Source organism: Notolepis coatsorum (assembly GCF_963971535.1).
Source record: "Notolepis coatsorum genome assembly, chromosome: 7".
NCBI classification, from domain to species: Eukaryota; Metazoa; Chordata; class Actinopteri; order Aulopiformes; family Paralepididae; genus Notolepis; species Notolepis coatsorum.
In genome coordinates this window covers 158,518,891-158,543,890 of record NC_140171.1, presented here as the reverse complement: position 1 = coordinate 158,543,890, position 25,000 = coordinate 158,518,891, and the positions used below count along the sequence as shown (strand labels likewise).

The 25,000-nt window shown below is 46.3% G+C and overlaps 1 protein-coding gene across 1 annotated transcript in view; it reads right to left on the bottom strand.

Annotated features, from left to right (window-relative positions):
* LOC311231823 (protein kinase C alpha type-like) overlaps positions 1–25,000 on the bottom strand; it is a 316,426-nt gene that overhangs the window by 13,718 nt on the left and 277,708 nt on the right. Inside the window, 2 exon segments of the mRNA XM_084318445.1 lie at positions 5,101–5,241; positions 16,099–16,206. Of these exon segments, the coding sequence (XP_084174571.1) occupies positions 5,101–5,241; positions 16,099–16,206 (249 nt within the window).

Sequence of the window (25,000 nt, the reverse complement as noted above, 5' to 3'; positions counted from 1 at the left end):
TGACCTACTTCTCTTTTGCCTGCTCCACTTTTATAGACAAAGTACATGAGAACTGGCCCATGTATAAAAGACTGAATGAGATAGAGACGGAGGGAAAGAGAGAGAGAGAGGAAGAGAGTCCATGCACACGTGTGCACACACACACACACACACACATGGGGATTCAAAGGCACGACTTTAGCTGGCAAGCAGAAAGACAAGCTATACAAGATACAAATCCATCATATACAGCATGTGCGTCAATCAATAATGCATTACACATTAAGAAGTGACTTAAACGATACATAACTGTATATAGCATACACACACACACACCACTGTAATGCAACCACACCGTGTAGCTCCTAGGGCTGAGCCCAAACGTTCGAACCTTCGTTCATTACGTTGGCATTCGAATTCTAAATCAACATTCGAATTTTTTATTTTTAATAAAAAATTTAAATTAAAAAGATTTCTTTAAAAAATAAATTCTATTAATTCTGTTTAAACAAATGGGGTTTTTCTTCACAGTTGCAGATAAAGATTAGGCTACACTAATATTATAGTATTAAAAGAAACTGATGAGTTATATATTCATTAAAGAAATTTGATTTAATTGATTTAGTTGGGCTGGGGCTTCTCCCTGGGCTGGATCTGGGGCTGGAAAGTTGATTTAATAAAAAGAAAAAGACTCATTTAATCAGATTAATCACTTTATTCAAATTGAGGATTTAGTTTGAGGATACCATTTTTTTTTTTATTTAATTTTTTTTTAATTAAAAACGAAGGTTCGAACGTTCGTTCGAAAAACCCTGACGAAGTTCGAATCCCAAAAACAGGCTTCGGGGAAACAGCCTTAGTGGCTCGTAGGTAAGTGACGTCACTACCACCATCACTGTGTAGCTCGTAGGTAAGTGACGTCACTACCACCATCACTGTGTAGCTCATAGGTAAATGATGTCACTACCATCACACTGTGTAGCTCGTAGGTAAATGATGTCACTACCATCACACTGTGTAGCTCGTAGGTAAATGATGTCACTACCACCACACTGTGTAGCTCGTAGGTAAATGATGTCACTACCACCACACTGTAGCTCGTAGGTAAGTGACGTCACTACTAGAGTTGCCGCGGTTACCGCATTACCGCGGTATCGCTGTTACATCACGCCCACCGCAGAGTTTAGCTGAATACCGCATCACTGCTGTTTTTTATAATAATACTCTCAAACAAAGCAATGCAACGGAAACATTTTGATTGACAGTCGATTCTGCCAATTACGTCACACCGCTTGCACCCGCCTCTGCTGTTACCACCAATCGGCAAGCGCCTATTCGTTTTTTACTTCCTGGATGTCAGCCATTGATCACAACAAGGCTAATAACGTGGACTACCAGCGCTCCACAAGAGTACTAAACGAGGCATAATGATTTTACTGCAACGAATGTTATAATAAAAGCCCTTCGTTCTATACACTTGTCTGATTGAAAACTTTATTAACAGACCGCAGAATGGGCACAACTCAGCACGCTCTGAGCAAAGAAAGGAACTGAGATATGAATTGAGTAATGCTTGCCTTGCTATCGTCCGGTAAATACGCTGATGTTATTGAACGTGTAACTATATAACGTTAATGCCACAAAACGAATGCCTTTGTTAATCATAAGTAGTAACTTTATAATAATAATAAGAAGAAAGGGTCGGGGGGGGTAACCGCCGGGCGCTACCACCCCTGCCCGCGACACCGAGTGAACGGCGCACGACCAGAGGGGAGACTTCGAATCCGTGTTTCACTATCAATAACAAATGCGTGCTTGCCGAATCCCAAACAATATTCATGCTGCAAAGTCATCCTCTAAAGATAGACATTTAGACTAGAGGCAGGCTATATGCTATAAAGAGTAGATTACAAAAAAAATAAAAATAAATGCATTCAAACAATTCTTTTAATTTTTTTTTGTAACCGCGGCGGTAGGAAATATTTCGCAAATTTGTGCGGTAAGGAAAAAATCAATACCGCGGCAGCCCTAATCACTACCACCATCACTGTGTAGCTCGTAGGTAAATGATGTCACTACCACCACACTGTAGCTCGTAGGTAAATGATGTCACTACCACCACACTGTGTAGCTCGTAGGTAAATGATGTCACTACCACCACACTGTAGCTCGTAGGTAAATGATGTCACTACCACCACACTGTAGCTCATAATGATGTCACTACCACCACACTGTAGCTCATAATGATGTCACTACCACCACACTGTGTAGCTCATAGGTAAATGATGTCACTACCACCACACTGTAGCTCATAATGATGTCAGCGCTCCTGATTCTACTGCGCAGGCGCACCAACCGACCTGTAGGAGTCGCTGTCCACAACGCCCGATCCCCACCCATCAGTTTCCCACCCCCTAATACTGCCAATGTGTATTAGTACGGACGACCAGCTAAACTGAAAGCAATGTGGAGCGCTGGGCTCGAACAGGCGAACCCAGCGTCTCCAGTATTCGTGGTGAGCGCCTTGCCCACTGCACCACATAGCCGCCCATAACCCAGACTATAGACTAAAAGACGACCTCCTCCAGCTCGGTGATAAGGTGTATCCAGCTGTGTTCCTATGTATATAAAGGATGTGTTCCTCATCTGTCAACCTTTAACACGTCTCATCTATTGCCATCTTAAGATTGCTCAATTTTGATTATTCATATTTCTATGAGCGTCTGTGCATGTGTATGCAATCATATATTATGACATGTGCCTGTGTGCTCATGGTTATGCATTCATGTTCACATGGATGTACTGTACATATTTATGTGTGTGTGTGTGTGTGAGTGTGTGTGTGTGTGTGTGTGTGTGTGTGTGTGTGTGTGTGTGTGTGTGTGTGTGTGTGTGTGTGTGTGTGTGTGTGTGTGTGTGTGTGTGTGTGTGTGTGTACAGTATGTATATCAGGATTGGGGGGGGGGGTGTAGGACACACACGCAGACACACACAAAAAGGGGAATCTTAAAGTGACCCACTGGGGTAACCACTGGGATGGCTGAGCGATGAGAGAGGGTGGGGGGGAGGGTGGGGGAAAACACAAGAATTAAATAAAGAGGGCGGCTAAGTGGCGCAGTGGGCAAGGCGCTCGCCACTAGTGCAGGAGATGCTGGGTTCGAGCCCAGCTCTCGGCATTGCTACCAGCTTGGCTGGTCGTTCATACTAACACAATTGGCAGTGTTAGGGGTGGGAAAGCTGGTGGGTGGGTCCTGGTCGTTGTAAACAGCGACTCCTACAGTTCGGTCGGGGCGCCTGCTCAGCGAGGAAAGGATCTAAGGGGGGTAGTGTGATCCTTCCACACGTTACACCCTCTCAGTGAGAGTCCACGCTGCCAGGTGAAAAGAAGTGGTTGATTGGCTACACGTGTGTCGGAGGAAGCATGTGATATAGCCTCCACTCTCCCAGACCGACTGTAGGGGGTAGGTGCACAGCGACCAGGAAGGGGATTGGGAATTGGCATAACGACTAACATTGGGATGGGAGAAAAACTGTGATAATTATCGATGTTGTTATAAGTATATAAAAAAAAATCTTTACATAATAATAATAATAATTTAACAACAGATGTATGTTTATTTTGCAGCAATTATTTGTCGTTGCCGCCATCTTTAGTGTTACAGCCCCTCACACTCCAGTTCTCAGGCTGCAGCTGGTTTGAAGCGAAAGTAAACCGGCTTCTCTGCTGGCTGTGGCTCCAGAGGAGTTGAACAGTTCTGGCTCTGCTAGTTTATTTTCTATCTTTTGGCGCTTTTTTGGTGGACAAACCACCGCACACGTGCACCGTGACTCGCGACTGGAGACTAGCTCTGCTAGCACACATAGCCTACTGTGTACAGACGGTTTCAAACTGTATTTTAAATTAGAAAACAAACAAAATAAAAGAGAAAAATGTATCTCAATTTGGTCAGTATTGTCATTTGGACAAGCAAAGCCATTACTTTAAGTTGCAGGCAAGAAAGACAAGTCTGTCCACTGTCTCTGGTTTTAAAACTGCCCTGTTGCAGGTCAAAAAAAAATAAAATAATAATAATAATAATATTATCGATCGATATAGATTATTAAAATGTATTACATGGCGTTTTAACATTCGCCGAAATGCTTGATTGTGATTGGTCAATAGCACTCAGCAGCGGTCCGTTATTACTCGATAACGGACCGCTGCCAGGGGCAACCGAGCAATAATGACCGCTGTTCGCAACTGGAGCAATCAAGCCCACTGACACACACTGCATCAGTGCAACCGAGCAATAATGGCCGCTGTTCGCAGCTGGAGCAATCAAGCCCACTGACACACACTGCATCAGTGCAATCAGACACACCTGCCGGCTGCCGGCGATAATAATAATAATAACTTTATTTGGGCTGACAGAGCCACAGAACAACTGCGTCTGCATTTGATCTCGTCTTGTCGATGGTGTAAAATGAATTAGGTATATTGTTAGTAAGTTAGCCATGTAATAAGCGGGATAATGTATAGCCTATACTCGATCATTGTCGCAAAATAATTGACCTTCACTACGTTTAGAACACCTCGGCGAGGCACCTCTGTATTCTAAACTCCGTGTTGATCAATTATTTTGCGACAATGACCTCGTAGCTATACATTATCCCTTACATATCGCGATAATTATCATTATCGTTTTATCGTCCAGCCCTAGTATAAAATAACTGGGTAAAAATCCCAAAGTAACCACCACTGCCTAGCAGTTGAAAACAACAACAAAGAAACCAACAGCACTAGAGACAGAGAAAACCCTAGAAGCATGAGCTTGGGACAGTCCTCTACTATTGAGGGATAAACATGAAATGGACAACAAGCATCCGAACACAGTCAACCAAACCTACTACACCTGACACCAATCAGGTGGCAATCAAGCCCCACACACCTGCCATGCCGCATGGCAATTATCCGCAGAGGCCAGTGATTGACAGCTGTCCCTCACAGAAAGACGAAATAGACAGCTGTCCCTCACAGAAAGACGAAATAAAGCCAAAGCACCTTAGAATAAACTAAAATAAAACCCACATAAACCGTGATCCATCACACATTTGTGTGCATGTGTGCATCATGTGACTCACCTCTTTGGGTTTGAAGGGCGGCTGGATCTCCCGGTTCTGGAGGCGGTCCCAGTCGATGCGCCTGAAGAAGGCGTGTTCCCTGATGTCCCGCTCTCCCTCTGCGCTGCAGCCCAGGCGCTTGGACGGGTGCTTGGTCATCAGCTGGTCCACGTGTCACCCAGAGGTGCAGAGTTAGAACCCCAATACGAATCCCAAAGGTCTTTATTTGCCAAGTAGTTTTCACATACAAGGAATTTGCTTTTGGTCATTTTCTGCGCAACATTAGCGGGACTGACATTAACAGACAGATAATACAATAAAGAGGTGGAGTAAAATGAAATATGAACTAAGTTAAGCACGATAGAATAATATAATTATCAAATAAAATATAGGCCAGGGCTGTACAACTGTAAATAAGAGGTTGAATAAAATTATATGGGATATAAACTAAATTAAATATAGCACAGAGTAGAATATAGTACAATTTTAAGTAAAAATAAAATAGGGATATGCCAGGGCTGTACAACTGGGCAGATGTGGTCAATTATATACACTAATTAGAATGAGGTTAGAATGAGAACAAAGCGTTTCCATTACATACACATCAAGTCTGAAGGAAATACAAAAAAAATAAGAAGAATTTCATTCAGAAGCAGTGAAATTGTAAAAAAAACGCATACTTTAGCTCGAGTGTGCATTTATGGGAAGATTTCTTTTTTTAAATGTTATTAAAATCAATCATTTAGATGCACTGATTAATGGATAAAATAATCATTGGATAAATCCGTGACTTAAATAATTATTAGTAGCAGTAGTCTACCATAATACCAGATACGTCCAACATACATTATTATTACACAATTGATCCCAGGTGATCCTCCAATCACAACTGTTGCTTCCCCCAGACAAACTTGTCAGAGGGTAGCAACAGTTGTGATTGGAGGAACAAGAAAAGAGGGCGGGCTTGATATTAGGTCAATCTAGTGGCCGGGAAGCGTCTATTCGAAACCCAAACGGTTCATGCGTTTAGCTAATCTGATTGGCCACTGACGTTTCTGGTCATGTGACATGTGCGCCCAATCGCGTGATGCGCCCACTTCCGCCTCGACCAGCAGCAAACTACCTAACGCCTAGTTTATCACTGGTTAAGCTTAGGCGACTCTTTCGAAGTTGGTTATGGTTAGAGTTTGGAATCAGGGCTGGCGTTCTATCGCCCTGCTCTAAAGACAAACTCTAACCTTAACCAACGTCGAAAGAGTGCCTAAGCTTAACCGGCGAAAGAACTTGGCGTCACACGATTGGTGCGACCAGAAACAGCAGTGGCCAATCAGAGCGCAAAACGCGACCGCGGAAGCATGCACCGTTTGGGTTTCGAATAGACGCGGCCGGGAACCACCAGAGAGCTCCCAGTGTGACGTCATGCCGGTCAATGTAGGCACTTAAATCACATCTTGATTGTTTCATTTCAAGTCCATCGTCTCATTTGTTTATCAAGGTGCAGTGATGTGGAATGATATACAAAATTTAATAGAAACATGTTCCACTTTAAATATATTTAAAAGTAAGCTTAAAAAAGAACTACAGATCCTGTAGTCTATAGTATCTGTAACTGAGGGGTACAATTCCCTGACTGTATTGATAAGTATGGTATCATTAAACCACTACCGGCTTTATGTACTTTAAATACTGGCCACACAGTACATGATGTAGATATGATGAACACTTTCCCACCTGATGAAACGAAGTCCACACAAATGTATAAATCGAATATTTTATATAGCAAAGGGTATATACAACGTTCACTTAATGACATTTATGATTTGAATGCACTTGTAAGGCAAATGAGTATTCGTAGGTAAATCAACATTGAATGTCCAATCTCTGGTTACGCAGGGAGCAAGTATACAACCTGGTTCTTTAGGGAACTATAGCGATGGTACTTAAATGATTATAGCTGGATACACTAAAGGGGGGTCCCGCTGGTTGTAAGACAGTAGGGGGGGGGGTTAGGAGAGCCGCTGGCGGTATCCCATCTGGCCGACGATTTCTTGGGAGAATTCAGAGTGCTGAACACGGTGCCCACAGAACCTCGGTCCGCAGATGAATACAGCTGGGCCCTCTTGTAGACGGTAGCTGCCGGTCCACAACGAAGAGACGTGAGGCGACCTCACTCGGGGTAGAGCGCCGTCTCACCTGGACTCCTCTCGGGGGGGTAGTTCCAACACTCAGCAGTGTTGGCTGTTATCCATGGCATAATCAAAGCACCCAAAGCACGTAGATAATCCAAGCCGTGTAGGGCTCGTCGTCGTCCGGGTGAAGTAATCCAATGTACAGGTCCACTCGTCCTGGCCCAGAACTCCTCGGATGAAAGCACCACACGTGGTCTGCCCAGCCTGGTTAAGACTCTAGATAACGCCAGGAACGATGGGGGTACTGCTCACTTTATAACTCTAACCGAACGATGCACCATACATAATAGACTATTATTAACTTAATAGAAATACGTCCCACTCGACGGTATAGTGCCAAACTATGACAATTCAACTATTAATCCACACGATGTCTCAATGCCTATTCTGAGGCCAAGTAGGCCATACTGCACCACACGTGCGTCGTGGGTGAGGCTTCACGTCTGTTACTTAGTTGGAGGGTAAAGGACTAATGGACTAAAAGAAAGTTCTACTTTACTTGCGCCATATATATATGCGCTGTGAACAAATAGTACCATTCGTATTTCGCCAGACGTATTCCTACGCGGAACCGGGCTTGTAACGACATGTTCGTCGGCACGATTGAACTTGAACCAAGGGGCTTGGCTGCTGGCGCCAGGTTCTTGTCCAATGGTAGAATGAAACTATTATGGGCTGTTAGTAGACTAAAGGGATATTCAGTGTATATGTACAAGGAATATACAGGGGATATCAAACGATATACAAATACTATTAAATATATATCCATAAATAAATATATATATTCGGTTTAATCTGATCCTTCACAACAGCCGCTCCCTAATTAGTCCCACCTAATTAGCTAAGCAGAGACAGATTAACCGCACTGTCTACCACTCAAGGTCCGCTGTAAGGGTCAGTCAACTCACAAAGTCATGGGGTCATGGTCGTCATCGATAGTGTCTGGGAGTCTGGGCAGTTCTATTAGCCTCGCCACGGGTCGTGTGTAAGTTCGCCCTTGGACGAGCACTTCAGCTGCTCGGACCTTTCCATCGGCACCGGTGATCACTTTGCTTACGCGGCCAGCCGGCCACATAGCTCTGGGTAGTGACTGGTCGATAATCATGACGACTGTTCCTTCTGTCAAATTGTCTCTCTCTTTTACCCACTTCTGGCGGGTCTGTAGAGACGGTAGGTAGTGGAGTAGGAAGCTGTTCCAAAACTTGTCAGCTAGTACTTGACTGTACCTCCACATTCTTCGGCCGTTCGCTTCTTCAGGCCTGTACATTGTCTGGGATAGCGCGGGGTCCAGCCGCCCCATCAAGAGTGTGTTGGGGGTGACTGGGTCGACATCTGCTACATCACTGGAGACGTAGCCGAGGGGCTTGGAGTTCAATACTCCCTCGATCTCCGTGAGGACTGTCATTAGGACTTCTTCCGCCACAGTCTGGGCCCCAAGCACGGCGTACAGGGCTGTCTTTATAGAACGTACTTCTCGTTCCCAGGTTCCACCGAAGTGGGGTGCGTTCGGGGGATTAAACTGGAAGTCAATCTGGGATGGAGCAAGGTGGGTCTTAAGTTCTCGGCCCATAGCTTGGAAGCTCTCTCTCAGCTCTCTTTCTCCGCCTTTGAAGTTTGTCCCGTGATCAGACAACAATGTAGACGGTTTTCCTTTCCGCGATGTGAATCTTCGGAAGGCCATAAGGAATGAGTCTGTGCTCATGGTCGGAAGGAGTTCGATGTGTATCGCTCTGGTGGTCATGCATTTGAATACAATACCCCACCGCTTCTCTGTTCCTCTTCCTTTCTTTATATACAACGGGCCAAAACAGTCCATGCCTGTGGAGTGGAATGGCTTGTCGCCGAGTCGGAGGCGACAGGGAGGTAGGTCAGCCATCCGGGGTATGCTGGGCTGCGCGCGCCACTTTCGGCAGTCTAGACAGGTTCGCTGGAAGCGTCGCACCGCTTCTCTTCCTTGAAGTATCCAATAGCGACGTCTGATCTCCGCGAAGACTCTCTCTGCTCCTGCGTGGTGTACATCCTCGTCGTATTTCTTTATGATCAGCTCTGTGACCTTGTGTCGGCTGTTCAAGACTATCGGGTACTTAATGTCATCCGGTAGATCGGGGGCTCTCCGCAGACGACCACCCACTCTGATGAGATTATGGGCGTCGCTCTCGGGTGCCAGGTGGAGCAGTCTGCTGTCTGATGGGACGGGCTTTCCTCCCTGTAGACAGTCTAGCTCATCGGGGAACGAGTCTCTCTGGGCTCGTTGTAGTAGAAGAAGTTCTGCTTCTTCGTAGTCAGCTGCTGAAATGTCGGCAGTGGACTGAATCTCTCGGTGGTGCCACAGGAATGTCTTTAGCTGCGCACTCTGTAGGGTAATGCAATCATCTATGTTGGGGTCTGTGGAGGCGACTGTGCTCAGTCCACAGAACATAGGTTTCTTGTTCTCAGCCTCCTCTTTACTCGCTTCCCGTGGGGTGGGCGTAGGCCACTCTTCTTCCGGGAGCTTGAGGAATTCTGGTCCGTCACTGTAGATGTTGCGACGGGTGAGGTCATCTAGGGACATTCCCCGGGTGATGACGTCAGCTGGGTTGTGTTTGGTGTCCACATACCGCCAGCTCGCTGCTTCTGTTAACTCTTGAATCTCGGTGACTCTGACTCCCACGAAGACTTTGTATCTGCATGAATCAGACTTGATCCATGTGAGTACTGTCGTGGAATCTGACCACAAGATTGTTCTGTGCACCGGAATGGTGAGTTCACGTTGGATTAACGTGGCTAGATGCGCTCCTGCTAGGGCTGCGCAGAGCTCTAGACGCGGGATAGATTGTTGCTTTCGTGGGGCTATTCTTGAGCGAGCCAGGATGAAAGCAGTGTGTATCTCTCCTCCCTTCTCTTGGGCACGCAAGTAGGCCACCGATCCATAGGCTACTTCGGAGGCGTCACTGAAGACGTGTAGATCCATCTTGCATGTCTCTGGCCTCACTGTGGGTGGGAAGTAGCTGCGGCGTATATTGACGCCTGGGAGTGAGCGGAGCTCCGTCTCCCACTCTCTCCATGTGGAGGCAAGGTGTGCGGGTATTGGGTCGTCCCAGCCCTGGTCCTTGTCCCATAGTGCTCGTACAATCATATTTGCCCTGGTGGTGTAAGGTAGAATACATCCCAACGGGTCATATTGTCTGGCGAGTGTTCTGTACACACTCCGTCTGGTGGTCGGTATCGCCGTCGACCTTCCCTGCTCCATGGTCAGGGGTTTGTGTCTATAGTGGAGCGAGTCTGTTTTGAAGCGCCAGACTAGTCCTAGTGTCATTTCTTGGGCTTCTCCTGGGATTGTCGCCATCCAGGTCTCGCTGCTGGCAGCCTTGTCAGCGGGGGAGAGGCTGCGTAATACTGGGGGGTCGCTGCTGGCCTGCTGCCGAAGATCAAAGCCGTCTTTGATCAGAGAGGCGCGGAGCAGCGCACGGCGTCGCCAGTCAATCTTCGTTACGTGTCCCGCTGTGATTAGCTTCTCAATCTCAGCGCGGTACACACTCTCTTGAGCGGGGTCTTTGGCTAGGCGCCGCTCTGTGTTCAATAGATACCGCTCCGTGGCGTCTTTCTTTGCGTGAAAGGTGGGCATTCCCTCTCGCCTCAGGAGTGGAGTTGCGTATCTCATCACTCCGCCGACTGTGACTCTCTTTGTCCCTTGCTCGAGGAGGTTGATGGCGTAAATGTCTTCTTTAGAACGAATGTCTTTCTTTTCGTTCCTAAAGGGCATTGTCTCTAGTGTCCATAGCCTCTCGACATGCTGCAGGAGAGTGGTGTCTTCTTCTGTCGCTCTGGAGTGGAGGCAGCTAGTGGCTGCTGTTCGGTTGAGAGATTTAGCGAGGGGGCCTTGTAGTGTCCACCCTAGGCGGGTCTCGACTGCTGCAGGACAGCCTCGGGGTCCTGTATGGACCCGGTCTATCGGGACGATGAGGTCTGCATGGTCGGAGCCTATCAGCAGGGTCGGGGTGGCGCCGTCTATGAGCGGGATAGGTAGTTGACGCAGGTGCACATATTTATCCATCAGCTTGGCGATGGGGTAGGTGTACTGCGATAGTCCTATTTCTTGGCTGGTGAAAGCATTTGTAATCCTATACCGTCGCTCTGGCTGCCCGCTTGCTGCGATAGTGAAGGAGACATTCTCGCCCTTTATCGTCTTTAAATCTCTTCTTATTGTCCGAATCGTCATTTGGTTCTCGCTCCCCCGCAGTCCCAGCTGGGCCGCAGCGGACGCGAGCAGAAGGGTCTTCTCTGACCCGTCATCAAGGACGGCGTAAGTGTCCATGACTTTATCTTGGTAGCTCAATGTCACACGGACTACCTTTAAGAGCACTTGGGCGCCGCTGCTGCTGGCGGGGTCAATGTACATGACACTTGCCTTGGTGCTGCTCGATGGTGCAGGTGCAGGCCTTCTTCTGTTACTGTCGTGTAGTACATCTAGATGGGCTCCGTCACACCGACTGCACCTCTTCTTTAGGCGGCATTCGGCTGCCATGTGACTGCGCGCACATCGGTAACAGCGCCTGTTGGACTTTATCCATTGACTCACTTCTTCTGCATTCATCTTTGTGAACAGGTCACATTGTGACAGCCAGTGTTCCTTCTCGCAGTACGGGCACGCTATCTTCCACTTCTCTTTTCTCGAGGGGGTAGTGTGGTTCTTACTGCTCGGTACTGATTCTGATTGGTGCATGACAGTCACCGATCTTCTTCCATCGTTTATTCTCCTGGGTCCCTCTCTGGAGCTTGGCGTGCTCCGCACGAACGTGTCCAGTCGTAAGCTGCTGACTTCTCTCGCCAGGAAGTCGGCTAGATCGAGGAGGGATGGTTCGGGACCGTTAGGATCACGGTGGTCTCTCTGCCGCCTGAAGCGCTCTTGTCTGGCGGGTGGCAGCTTCTCTAAAATCCTCTCGACGTTAGAGTTGGCGTATAGCTCGTGCATACCCTTTTCCCGTTGCGCTCCCAGCATCCCTACCAGGGACTGCACTTTTATAGACAGGTCGTCTAATGAGCGATTGTCTGTTGCTGGGGGTAGGCGATCAATATGCCTTATCTCTTGGATTACGTAATCCCATATACGTCCATATCTCTGGTCCAGCGCTGCTAGAGCCGCGGTGTATGGGGTCGTAGAGGTGGCATAGGCTAGCGCTATATTGTGCGCTCGCGGTACTTTCAGGTGCTTCAGTAATATTGCATACTTGTGGCGTTCATCGGCGACATCCACCATCATTGTCTCTAAGCACATCCGGAGCTCCGTGTACTGTGCTCGATTCTCATAGGTGAAGTCTGGAAACGTCGGCGTGGCAATGACGCCGTGGATGGCTGATACATCGGCGAGCGTTGGGGGAGAGACCTCCTAGGCGAGTCTCTTCTTGCGCCTCTCTGTGGGCTGGTACCGGCAGGGTACCATGGCCCGCTGGTCCAGGTGCTATTCCTCGGGGCTGGTCGTGCGTCATGCTCACCCGTGAATAGAGTCGGGGGTCTGTAGCGCAGCGCCGCGGGGGTATAGCCTGGGCTGTACTGGACCTCCTGGTCCGGTGGAGTACTGTGCTGTCGTCGGGCTTGGTTCTCCTCCTCTCCCTCTTCTTCTTCTATCAGGTCCTCTAGATCCTGTAGTCGTTTATTTAGCTTCTCCGCAGTATATGCCGCTCCTTCCTTGTAGCTGGGTCTCGCTTGGACCGGTCTGGGAAGGGGGTCTGCGGGGGGTATAGGCTTGGTCTGTTGGTCAAGTTCAGGGTCGCTTGCTCGGTTAGGAGACGCTGCCCTTGACTGTTGTCTCGACGAGTTCCTTGAACCCCTGGCGGAGGGAGAGGGTGTTGCCTTGAGGATCAGCTGCTCCATTAGCTGCGCTTGTAACTTGTCGCGCTCGGCTTCGCGCTTGGTGAGATCTGCTTCTCTTTGGGCACCGGCAGCGGCGCGCTGGGCGTCGGCCCGGTCTCTTGCCATATTCTCTTCCGTCTGAAGGCGTCTCATCTCCAGGCGTATGCACTCTTCTTCGCTCCGTTGCTGCGCTTGGAGTTGTTCACGCTCGATAAGCATCTGTGCTTGGAGTCGATCGCGTTCACCCTGAAGTCGATCGCGTTCACCCTGAAGTCGATCACGTTCGGTAGAGGCTGTCAGGCTGACGAGGAACGCCTGTGATAGCATCCTCTCCGCTTCGCTGGGGGAAGACGGTTGTTGAGGTGAGCCGCTCCTGGCTGTACTCGTTGGGGAGTCCTGGAGCTCTATTTCCTCGGCGCTCTCCTCCTCTTCTTCCGTGCAGAGTTCTCTCTCTGTAGGGTTGTCTTCCTCCCGGGGCTGGTCGGGGACTACTTCTTCGGTATTGGCGGGGGGTAAAGGCTGGTCAGCTCCCTCCTGGTCCCCACCGTGAGCTTGGTCAGTTACATTAGAACCCACTAGGGCCTCTGTGGTCGGGGTAACCTGTTCGTTAAGGTCAGACATAATTTTACTTTCTACTTTTACCGCGTTTACCGTTTGTCGAAGGCTAGGTAGTTGACTGACAGCGTAATCCTCTAAGTACTGAGGTGGCTGTCGTCTGCGCTGCGGGCGTTCTACGTTAGGAGGACCGTTTCGTGGAGTGTTCATCATAGGCCATTTCAATATTAATAACACTATATTAATATTACACTAGTTACCATCCGGCTCGAAGGACCAATTGTAACTGAGGGGTACAATTCCCTGACTGTATTGATAAGTATGGTATCATTAAACCACTACCGGCTTTATGTACTTTAAATACTGGCCACACAGTACATGATGTAGATATGATGAACACTTTCCCACCTGATGAAACGAAGTCCACACAAATGTATAAATCGAATATTTTATATAGCAAAGGGTATATACAACGTTCACTTAATGACATTTATGATTTGAATGCACTTGTAAGGCAAATGAGTATTCGTAGGTAAATCAACATTGAATGTCCAATCTCTGGTTACGCAGGGAGCAAGTATACAACCTGGTTCTTTAGGGAACTATAGCGATGGTACTTAAATGATTATAGCTGGATACACTAAAGGGGGGTCCCGCTGGTTGTAAGACAGTAGGGGGGGGGGTTAGGAGAGCCACTGGCGGTATCCCATCTGGCCGACGATTTCTTGGGAGAATTCAGAGTGCTGAACACGGTGCCCACAGAACCTCGGTCCGCAGATGAATACAGCTGGGCCCTCTTGTAGACGGTAGCTGCCGGTCCACAACGAAGAGACGTGAGGCGACCTCACTCGGGGTAGAGCGCCGTCTCACCTGGACTCCTCTCGGGGGGGTAGTTCCAACACTCAGCAGTGTTGGCTGTTATCCATGGCATAATCAAAGCACCCAAAGCACGTAGATAATCCAAGCCGTGTAGGGCTCGTCGTCGTCCGGGTGAAGTAATCCAATGTACAGGTCCACTCGTCCTGGCCCAGAGCTCCTCGGATGCAAGCACCACACGTGGTCTGCCCAGCCTGGTAAAGACTCTAGATAACGCCAGGAACGATGGGGGTACTGCTCACTTTATAACTCTAACCGAACGATGCACCATACATAATAGACTATTATTAACTTAATAGAAATACGTCCCACTCGACGGTATAGTGCCAAACTATGACAATTCAACTATTAATCCACACGATGTCTCAATGCCTATTCTGAGGCCAAGTAGGCCATACTGCACCACACGTGCGTCGTGGGTGAGGCTTCACGTCTGTTACTTAGTTGGAGGGTAAAGGACTAATGGACTAAAAGAAAGTTCTACTTTACTTGCGCCATATATATATATGCGCTGTGAACAAATAGTACCATTCGTATTTCGCCAGACGTATTCCTACGCGGAACCGGGCTTGTAACGACATGTTCGTCGGCACGATTGAACTTGAACCAAGGGGCTTGGCTGCTGGCGCCAGGTTCTTGTCCAATGGTAGAATGAAACTATTATGGGCTGTTAGTAGACTAAAGGGATATTCAGTGTATATGTACAAGGAATATACAGGGGATATCAAACGATATACAAATACTATTAAATATATATCCATAAATAAATATATATATTCGGTTTAATCTGATCCTTCACAACAGTATCCATGTGTATATTTGTGTAAAGTCTTTAAAAAAAAATTCCCAACATTATAATAGTTGTATAATGCTGTATTGTATGTATCTGTGTGTATGAGAGAGGGATATGCACATGTGTTTGTGCATAATGTGGGGGGGGGGGGTCTGTGTGTAGTTATCCTATATAGGTTTAAGAGGGGAGGTCGCTTATAAGCCCTTGGGTTTTTTTACCTTTCCTGCACATTTTAACTGTTCTTCTTTTTACTTATTTTATTCCAGAATGTATGTTTGTAAGTGCGAATAACAATAAACAATAAACAATCTGTACTAGGGATTCAACCAGCAACCCCTCCACTACTAGGCAGTCTCCCTCATAAACCCAGTAAATGAAAGAGGGTGTGTGAGCACGACATCTCAGGCAGAAGCTGCTCCCTTGCAAAATAACCCAATCCTTCTTATAAACCATAGAAGTCTGTAGAACTTTAACCCTTTCACTGCAACACGACAGCCGGTTAACCCTTTCACTGTGACAATACAGAAGGTTAGCCCTTTACTATCACACAACCGACGGCGATGCGCCATCATTAGCATCATTAGCTCCGCGGGTTAACCTTCTGTCGTGTGGCAGTGAAAGGGTTAAAATTCACTTCAATTACATTCACACACCAATTGGATTGATAAATGCACAAATGGCAATGCAAATAAATGAGCAGTTCCAATAACATTCTAAATTGACATCCCAATGTGGTTATTTGACTCCAACAATTGGAACAATTGGATTCCAACTCACCCCTTTGCAGATGGACACGGACTCTTTGGACATGGCCTTGGGATAGGACACGTTGTGCTCCATGATGGACTGGAATAATTCATCTTCATCCTCTCCATCAAATGGTGGCTACGGGGAGGAGGAGAAGAAAATATATATTTTGAACATTCTATGAACATATACAGTACATGTAACATTAGCTATGCTCAGGCGCTGTTCTAACAAACTAGTATTGCTTGTATAATAGGAAATGTTGACCGTGACACACTAGGCATGATGCCAACATTTATGAACATTTTAATAAGCAGTTATTAAGAAAACATTACTGCCTAGAGTAGAATAGGTATTCACAACAAATTCCCATTAGGCTACAGTTACATTTTACATTTAGTCATTTTAGCCGACGCTTTTATCCAAAGTGACTTTCTGGACGACGGGTCAGCAGGAAGGGTGCAACTCTTTCAGCCGAGTAACAATGTTCATCAAACAGTGCTGCAACGTTGGCGCTGCAGTGTTGAGTGCAGAGTAGTAGAGACATGTAAGTATAGTAGGTAGTAATATACTGTAGGCAAGGAGGATTATTTAGTGGAGTAGTGCAGGGTGGCAGAAGACTTGGTGGCGAGCCCTCGTCCGGCTCCAGACGTCTGTTTTCAACGGCCAGGCGGAGACGAGAAGAAATGCAAGCAAAGGTGGAGAAAACTAAAAGTATGAAAATTCCCATTCATAGATATAGTGGTCTGTGTGACGTGCTTGGTGCTTATAGGTATAAATGATCATATATAGATATAGTGCTTATAGGTATAAATGATCATATATAGATATAGTGCTTATAGGTATAAATGATCATATATAGATATAGTGCTTATAGGTATAAATGATCATATATAGATATAGTGCTTATAGGTATAAATGATCATATATAGATATAGTGCTTATAGGTATAAATGATCATATATAGATATAGTGGTTATAGATATAAATGATCATATATAGATATAGTGGTTATAGATATAAATGATCATATATAGATATATATAGGAAGTTGCCTAGGACCTTTGCTCTTCTCTGTATTTACTAATGACCTATCTTGGGCTACCAAATGTGCTACAACAGTTCTTTATGCAGATGATTTGTGAGGTTTTGCCCGCTGCTCACTACCTTTTCTCTGTCTTCTTTAAGCCTACTGTTAGGAATTCCCTATTCTCTGTCTTCTTTAAGCCTACTGTTAGGAATTCCCTACTCACTCTCTCTAGCCCCCACCCTCTCGTTCTTTACCCTTAGTGGCCACACCTGTTTGATATTCTATTATCTCTCGCACCTGTGGTGGCAGGCTAATTAGTCCCCCTGTGGGCTTTAAATACCAGGGCGCTTCCCCTCGTTTTGGCGTGGGGTCGTGTTGTATACTTGCCGAGTCATATTCTCTAAACATCTAGACTCTTTCGGGAGATCCTCCGTCTGCCTATGCTGTTCCATTCTCCTGCGTCGAGATGTTTTGCTCCAGCCTTCGCCTGCTGTCGCCGTTGCCTGAGAGTGGGACTGGTCTGCGCTCCCTAGACTTCCACGGGAGGCATCCCAGTCATCCACTTCAGACCCCCCGCGCAGCTGTCGTCCTGACGCACATCCAGACCAGCGCAGACGCTCTCCAGTCCTCAGCGCGCTACGCGCATCTTCCAAGGACGCTCGAGCTTGGCACGCTCTCCAGACCAGCGCGCAACGCGCATCTTCCAAGAACCCTCGAGCTTGGACGCTCTCCAGTCCTCAGCGCGCTACGCGCATCTTCCAAGGACGCTCGAGCTTGGCACGCTCTCCAGACCAGCGCGCAACGCGCATCTTCCAAGAACCCTCGAGCTTGGACGCTCTCCAGTCCTCAGCGCGCAACGCGCATCTTCCAAGGACGCTCGAGCTTGGCACGCTCTCCAGACCAGCGCGCAACGCGCATCTTCCAAGAACCCTCGAGCTTGGCACGCTCTCCAGACCGGCGCGCAACGCGCATCTCCTAGACCTTCGAGCTTGGCACGCTCCCCAGACCAGCGCGCTGGAGCGCATCTTCCAGACCTTCGTGCTTGGCGCACTCCTCCTCGCAGACGCACCCCGAGGCGTCTCTCTGTTCCGACGCGCACACCAAGGTGTGGCGCGCACTCTGTTCCTCGGCTCCGACAGCGGCTACCCGGTGGACGACATCCTCGCCACCGCCACTGTTCCGACGCGCACACCAAGGTGTGGCGCGCACTCTGTTCCTCGGCTCCGACAGTGGCTACCCGGTGGACGACATCCTCGCCACCGCCTCTGTTCCAGCTCCCTGTTCCGACGCGCACACCAAGGTGTGGCGCGCACTCTGTTCCTCGGCTCCGACAGTGGCTACCCGGTGGACGACATCCTCGCCACCGCCACTGTTCCAGCTCCCTGTTCCGACGCGCACACCAAGGTGTGGCGCGCACTCTGTTCCTCGGCTCCGACAGCGGCTACCCGGTGGACGATGCCCTCGTCACCGCCACTGTTCCAGCACTCTCTCCCTCGGCTCGGACAGCCAGCCGCCCCGGTGGCGATGCCTTCGTTCTCGTTGCTGTCCCCGTACCTTTACGCATACGTCCTGGGTGAGTTTTGATTGTGATGTCACTCACTCAGCGTAGTGCCCTTGCCCCCGTTCCCGCTGCTGTCCCCGTACCTTTACGCATACGTCCTGGGTGAGTTTTGATTGTGATGTCACTCACTCAGCGTAGTGCCCTTGCCCCCGTTCCCGCTGCTGTCCCCGTACCTTTACGCATACGTCCTGGGTGAGTTTTGATTGTGATGTCACTCACTCAGCGTAGTGCCCTTGCCCCCGTTCCCGCTGCTGCCCCTTTACCTTTACGCATACGTCTGGGTGAGTTTTGATTGTGATGTCACTCACTCAGCGTAATGCCTCTTGCCCCCGTTCCCGCTGCTGTTCCTGTACCTTTACGCATACGCCTGGGTGAGTTTTGATTGTGATGTCACTCTCCCAGCGTATTGCCTCTGTTAGTTAGTTTGGACATTTCATCTCCCAGCGTATTGCCTCTGTTAGTTAGTTTGGACATTTCATCTCCCAGCGTATTGCCTCTGTTAGTTAGTTTGGACATTTCATCTCCCAGCGTAATGCCTCTGTTTTTGGTTCTCACTTTGAATAGTATTTTTGGACTTTACATCTCCCCCTGTGTGTTTGTCACACGAAGATATTATTACTTTGTTCACTTTGTTATTTGGACTGTTCTGCACCTGCTCTGTTTTTTCCCCTTTTGTGCATTAACTATCTCCTCTGTCCTGCAGAGCGGCCCAGATGATTTCCACCAGTCCTCCCAGTTCCTCCCTGTTTCCCAGCCCGCCTCCGCGGGCCTCAGTCCCCTCAGTTCCCTAGTTCTCCCCTTTCTAGTTCCACCTAGTTCCTGTTCCCTAGTTCTCCCCTTTCTAGTTCCACCTAGTTCCTGGTCCCAAGTTCTCCCCTTCTAGTTCCACCTAGTTCCTTGTCCCTAGTTCCCCTAGTCCCCGTTTCTCCTGTTCCCTAGCTCTCCTAGTCCCTAGTCCTCTCTCCCTAGTTCTCCTTGTCCCTGGTTTACCTAGTCTCTAGTTCCTCTGTCCCAAGGCGTTCCCTTAACCTTCCCCTTGGCGTTCCCTTTTCCTGCCCGCCTCTTAAAGGCACCTTTCCTTCCCCTCATATTATATTCCTGTATTTGTGATTCTCCCTTAAAGGGACAGTGCCCTTTTCCCTGTATTTCCCTTTTGTTCAATAAATATCTGTTTCTTGGCAAACCATCATACCTGTCTTGTGTTGTGCGATTGGGGTCGGTTACAAACCATAACATGATTCAACATTGTATTACGCTGCACCATCATGCAATGTACTTAATGAAGTTTTGAGCAGAGAACTTAAAGTTGTGCATGACTGGGTAGTGTGTAATAGACTTGTCCTTAATATCTCCAAGACTAAATGTATTATGCTGGGAACAAGGCACAGGTTATCTACAAATCCAAAGCTTAATTTAAACTTGTGTAATTCGGCAGTTCAACTAGTTGAAAGTACTAAACTCCTGTCCTTGGAGTGATGCTGGATTGCACTCTGTCGTGGTCTCAGCATATTAATTATATTGTTTTAAAATGGGAAGAGCAATTGGTATTTCCAGGAAATGTGCTTCTTTTGTTGCCCGTCCCCTTTTATGTCAGATAGTGCAAAGTTTAGTTTTATGTCTTGACTAATGCTATCTTGACTATTGCTCTGCGATGTGGTCATCTGCTGCCAGTGGTGACCTCAGGAAGCTCCAGGTGGTCCAGAACAGGGCAGCACGGTTGGTATTGGGCTGCTCACTAAGGTCTAATGTGAGCCGTATACATGCCCGCCTCTCTTGGCTTAACGTTGAAAATAGATTGCCTTTTAATATACTTGTGCTGTTGAAGTTGGTCATGAGCAATAAAACTCCTGTTTTATACATAATCAGATTGTTTTTAGTAATACTGTGCACAAGCATTACACTAGAGGTTCCAGTAGTGGGCAGCTTGAATTGCCAGGTCCTAGAACCAGCGCTTTGGGGAGATCTTTTATTTTTAGAGCATTAACTCATTGGAATGGCCTGCCTCGGAACCTCTGCTGCATTTACAGTAGATTCACTTTAAAAAATTATCTTAATTTGTTTTTAAATTGTTTTTAACACTGTAAAGAAATTTTTTGTTTTTGTTTTACACTAATGTAATTTTAGCTATCTTAATTGTTACAGTAGTTTCATTATGCATTGTGTGTACTGACTTTGAATAATTTTGTTTTTGCAATAGTGATTGTTTTTGTATGTTTTTTTGTGTGTCTATCTAGGTCGTCCTCGGACGGGCCCTCCATCGGTGCTTCCAGTCATCCCGATCCTCCATGCATCTGGCTAGCTCGCCGGTGCTTTCTGTTCCCACATCTCTCCTGAGTACGTCCACGTAGGTTAACGTGGGACGTCCTCGTGATCGATGCCCGTGTGTTGGTTCCCACAGTACAAGTTTGCTGGTTGGCATCTCATGGTGTCTCTGGCAGTGACCTGCCAGCCTCATTCTCCTGACTGCCACTTTATCGCTCACCTTTAGCACCCCCCCATACAAGTTTGCATTAGTGACATGCTCATCCCTGTTGATGTTGAGCACCACACGCATCATTCTGGTGTAGCACCCATCCAAGGACTTCTGCAGGGTGGGCTTCAAGGTCCAGCATTCACTGCCATACAAAAGGACAGACTCAACTGTTGCATGAAAGAAGTTGAGCTTGATTTGACGGGGGAGGTTGGATTTCCACACACTGGTCATGCCGTTCAGAGCCCTCCACACAAGTGCCTTCCTCACTTTAAGGTCTTGCTCGGACGAGTTGACCCACGAGCCCAGGTACTTGAAATCACTGACTTCCTTTAGAGCAGAGCCTCCTGTGTGTGGACCCCAGGAAGACTAGCTGGTTGCTATGGCACCAGCTAATGGGGATCCCTAATCAAATCAAAAAATCTAATCAAATAGTGGTTATAGGTATAAATGATCATATATATATATATATATAGTGCTTATAGGTATAAATGATCATATATAGATATAGTGCTTATAGGTATAAATGATCATATATAGATATAGTGCTTATATGTATAAATTATCATATATAGATATAGAGGTTATAGGTGTAAATTATCATATATAGATATAGTGGTTATAGGTGTAAATAATCATATATAGATATAGTGGTTATAGGTATAAATTATCATAATAGATATAGTGGTTATAGGTATAAATGATCATATATAGATATAGTGGTTATAGTATAGGTATAAATGATCATATATAGATCGCCCGCGAAAATTAACTTTTAAATTTTCAGCAAAAAGATTATTCCAATTAAACAATTTTTGGAGCAGTGAACAACTGCAAAAAAAAAAAAAAAAAAAAAAAAAAAAAAAGGATCATATATAGATATAGTGGTCTGTTGACATGCTTGGCGGCGATAGGTATACAAGTCATGGACTGGGAACACCACAGATTTTATTCAAACATAGTTATATCCATTTAAAATATGCAAACAGTCCTGGTGTTCCGTGTCTTCACCATGAATGAGCACAACACTCTCACAACTTACTGTATCATCTTTAGATAATACAAGTGTGTAAAGTGTGTCAAATGTGTAAATGTCTGACCTTGTGTGTTTGTGTGTGTGTGAGAGAGAGAGAGAGAGAGAAACAGGGTTTCCACGGTACCTGGAAAACATGGAAAACATGGAATTAATTTCTTCATTTTCCAGGTATGGAAAAGTCATGGAAACTGAGCAAAAGTGAACACTTACATGGAAATAGAAACAGTTGTCCTGGAAAATTGTATTGGATGATGTGTAAAATAGTAATAAAATTAAACTATTGAGCACAAAATTAAGATGAGTTTATAAAAACCCTTTACATGTGAACAGCGTTTACTGTAGATATAAATGGATCATCCCATGTTGTAGAGCATGCTCTTGGCATCCTATATTGGATGTTGGAATTCGATGCAGGCAACTTGGTGATATGGACTTTAAAAGTATAGTTTCGGATTGGTGGACTTCAGGAATAATAACGTTACTCGCGATCTCAATAGAAGGGTCAAATACATCTACAGTGAAACTTCTTATGCAAGTTTATCCTCGAATGTAAGTACTGTAGCTGTGTTTTAACTGTGTGGTAAACCTGGGGTTATCACCGTTAGTTAGTAAGCAGTGCAATCTTGCTAACTAGCTAGCAACTTCAGTTTGAGTTTGTTTTGAATTTGGATTTTGTTAATGATGCAAGCACATGGAGTGCAATCTTGCTAGCCAACATTCAGTTTGCTAACTAACTAGCTACTAGCTAGTGTTGGCTAGCTTGCATTGCTAGCTAACTACCAATACATTTCCACATTTCTATACTAGTTGACATGAATAGTCTAGTCTTGATACATTTTGTAACATTCATTGTTATATCTACTTTTAGCTATTTTGTGATTTTACGTTTTTTTCTTAAAAAAGATTATACTACTAAATAAGAACATTTGGGGTGAGACATTTTTGAAAAATCATTGATCATGCCTAGACTGATTCTATACTGTTAAGCTAAGCTTACTAGTGGGGTTGCTGTACTGAGGAAACACAGGGGAACCAGCCTTATGTTTTCCCTTTTAGGTTAATTAGTTTGATTTACAAAAGATTTTACAGAGTAAGAGTAGGCATACTACCCCTTCTACGTAAGACTCATAATCTAATGAGACTAATAATAAAGGAAAGAGGGAGGAGGAGGATAAGAGAATAGACGATGACAGAGGAAAAGGGAGAAGAGTGGAGAGGAGTTGAGAAGAGTAGGAAGAGAAGACTGCAGCGGACACGAGGGGAGGTGTGCAGAGAAGAGGACAGGATGAGATAGGGCTGGGCGATATGACCAAAAATCGATAATTATCGTCGATATAATGTCTGTCAAGTTTAATTAACTTCTTATGCTGCTGCGAATGTCTCGAGTCGAGTTGATGTCGTCATCAGTCCGCGCACGTTAGCAGTTAGCCGACAAGCGGAATATCTCATGACAATGTAATAAATATGACACTAAAATACTCTCTTCCGCCACAATACCGTAATTCCTCTAATAGTAACCCCGGCTTGTATTTGTTTCAACTGTAGCGGGTACCAGGCTTGTATTAGGAGGAGGCCTGTATAAGAGGGAGGCCTATATTTAAAATTTAATAAATCAACATTTTGTGTCAGTTTGAACCCAGTAAAATGTACTGGGTTCATTTATTGAAACCAAGTACTGTATGAAATAGTAAACAGTGCAATTACAGGTGGTCACTGGTCATTTCAACGTTTTCAAAGTGAAATCAAGTAACTAGCTCAGTATGCAGCTCAGTATATTAGTAACCCGGCTTGTATTAGGAGGCCGGCTTATAATTGCTTAGCTCAAGAGCGCACCCGGCCATTAATAGAGACCCGGCTTGTATTTGAGACCCGGTTACTATTAGAGGAATTACGGTATATTGAAACGACGTCCACTGTATACCCCACACTACTATAAACGTGGCCTCAGAATTCACGCCACACACATACTCGGCACGTAAATATATAAAACATCGCCGTGCAAGCTAGTTATCCTAGCCAGCCTGTTGTTTCTAAGCGAATGTCTCGAGTCGAGTTGATGTCGTCATCAGTCCGCGCACGTTAGCAGTTAGCCGACAAGCGGAGTATCTCATGAGACAATGTAATAAATATGACACTAAAATACTCTCTTCCGCCACAATATATTGAAACGACGTCCACTGTATACCCCACACTACTATAAACGTGGCCTCAGAATTCACGCCACACACATACTCGGCACGTAAATATATAAAACATCGCCGTGCAAGCTAGTTATCCTAGCCAGCCTGTTGTTTCTAAGCGGTGTATTCCATGACAATGTGCTAAATATGACACTAAAATACTCTCTTCCGCCACAATATATTGAAACGACGTCCACTGTATACCCCACACTACTATAAACGTGGCCTCAGAATTCACACCACACACTCGGCACGTAAATATATAAAACATCGCCGTGCAAGCTAATTAGCCTAGCAAGCCTTGTTGTTGAGTGAGTCCTACCTCTGGGTCTCCTTCCGGGTCTCCTTCACTCTCGGCCATCTCCTTCACTGATTGGTTGTTAGTGCGTGCTCATATCCAAGCTTGGAAAATCGATATATCGAAACTTTGCGACCACGTTTCATGTTTATTTCAAGGAAATAATTTATCGCGATAGTTATCGTTATCGTTTTATCGACTTGACTGGCACATATTTTAAATCAAGTAAGTAGTCAGGTGTCCTAGGGGGTTGTGTGTTTGAGGGGAGGGGGGCACGGATGGGGGCGGAAAGCTTCAGGGGCCTATAGATCATCACTTAATATGGTACCTGGAAAATCAGGAGGTAGCATGGAAAAA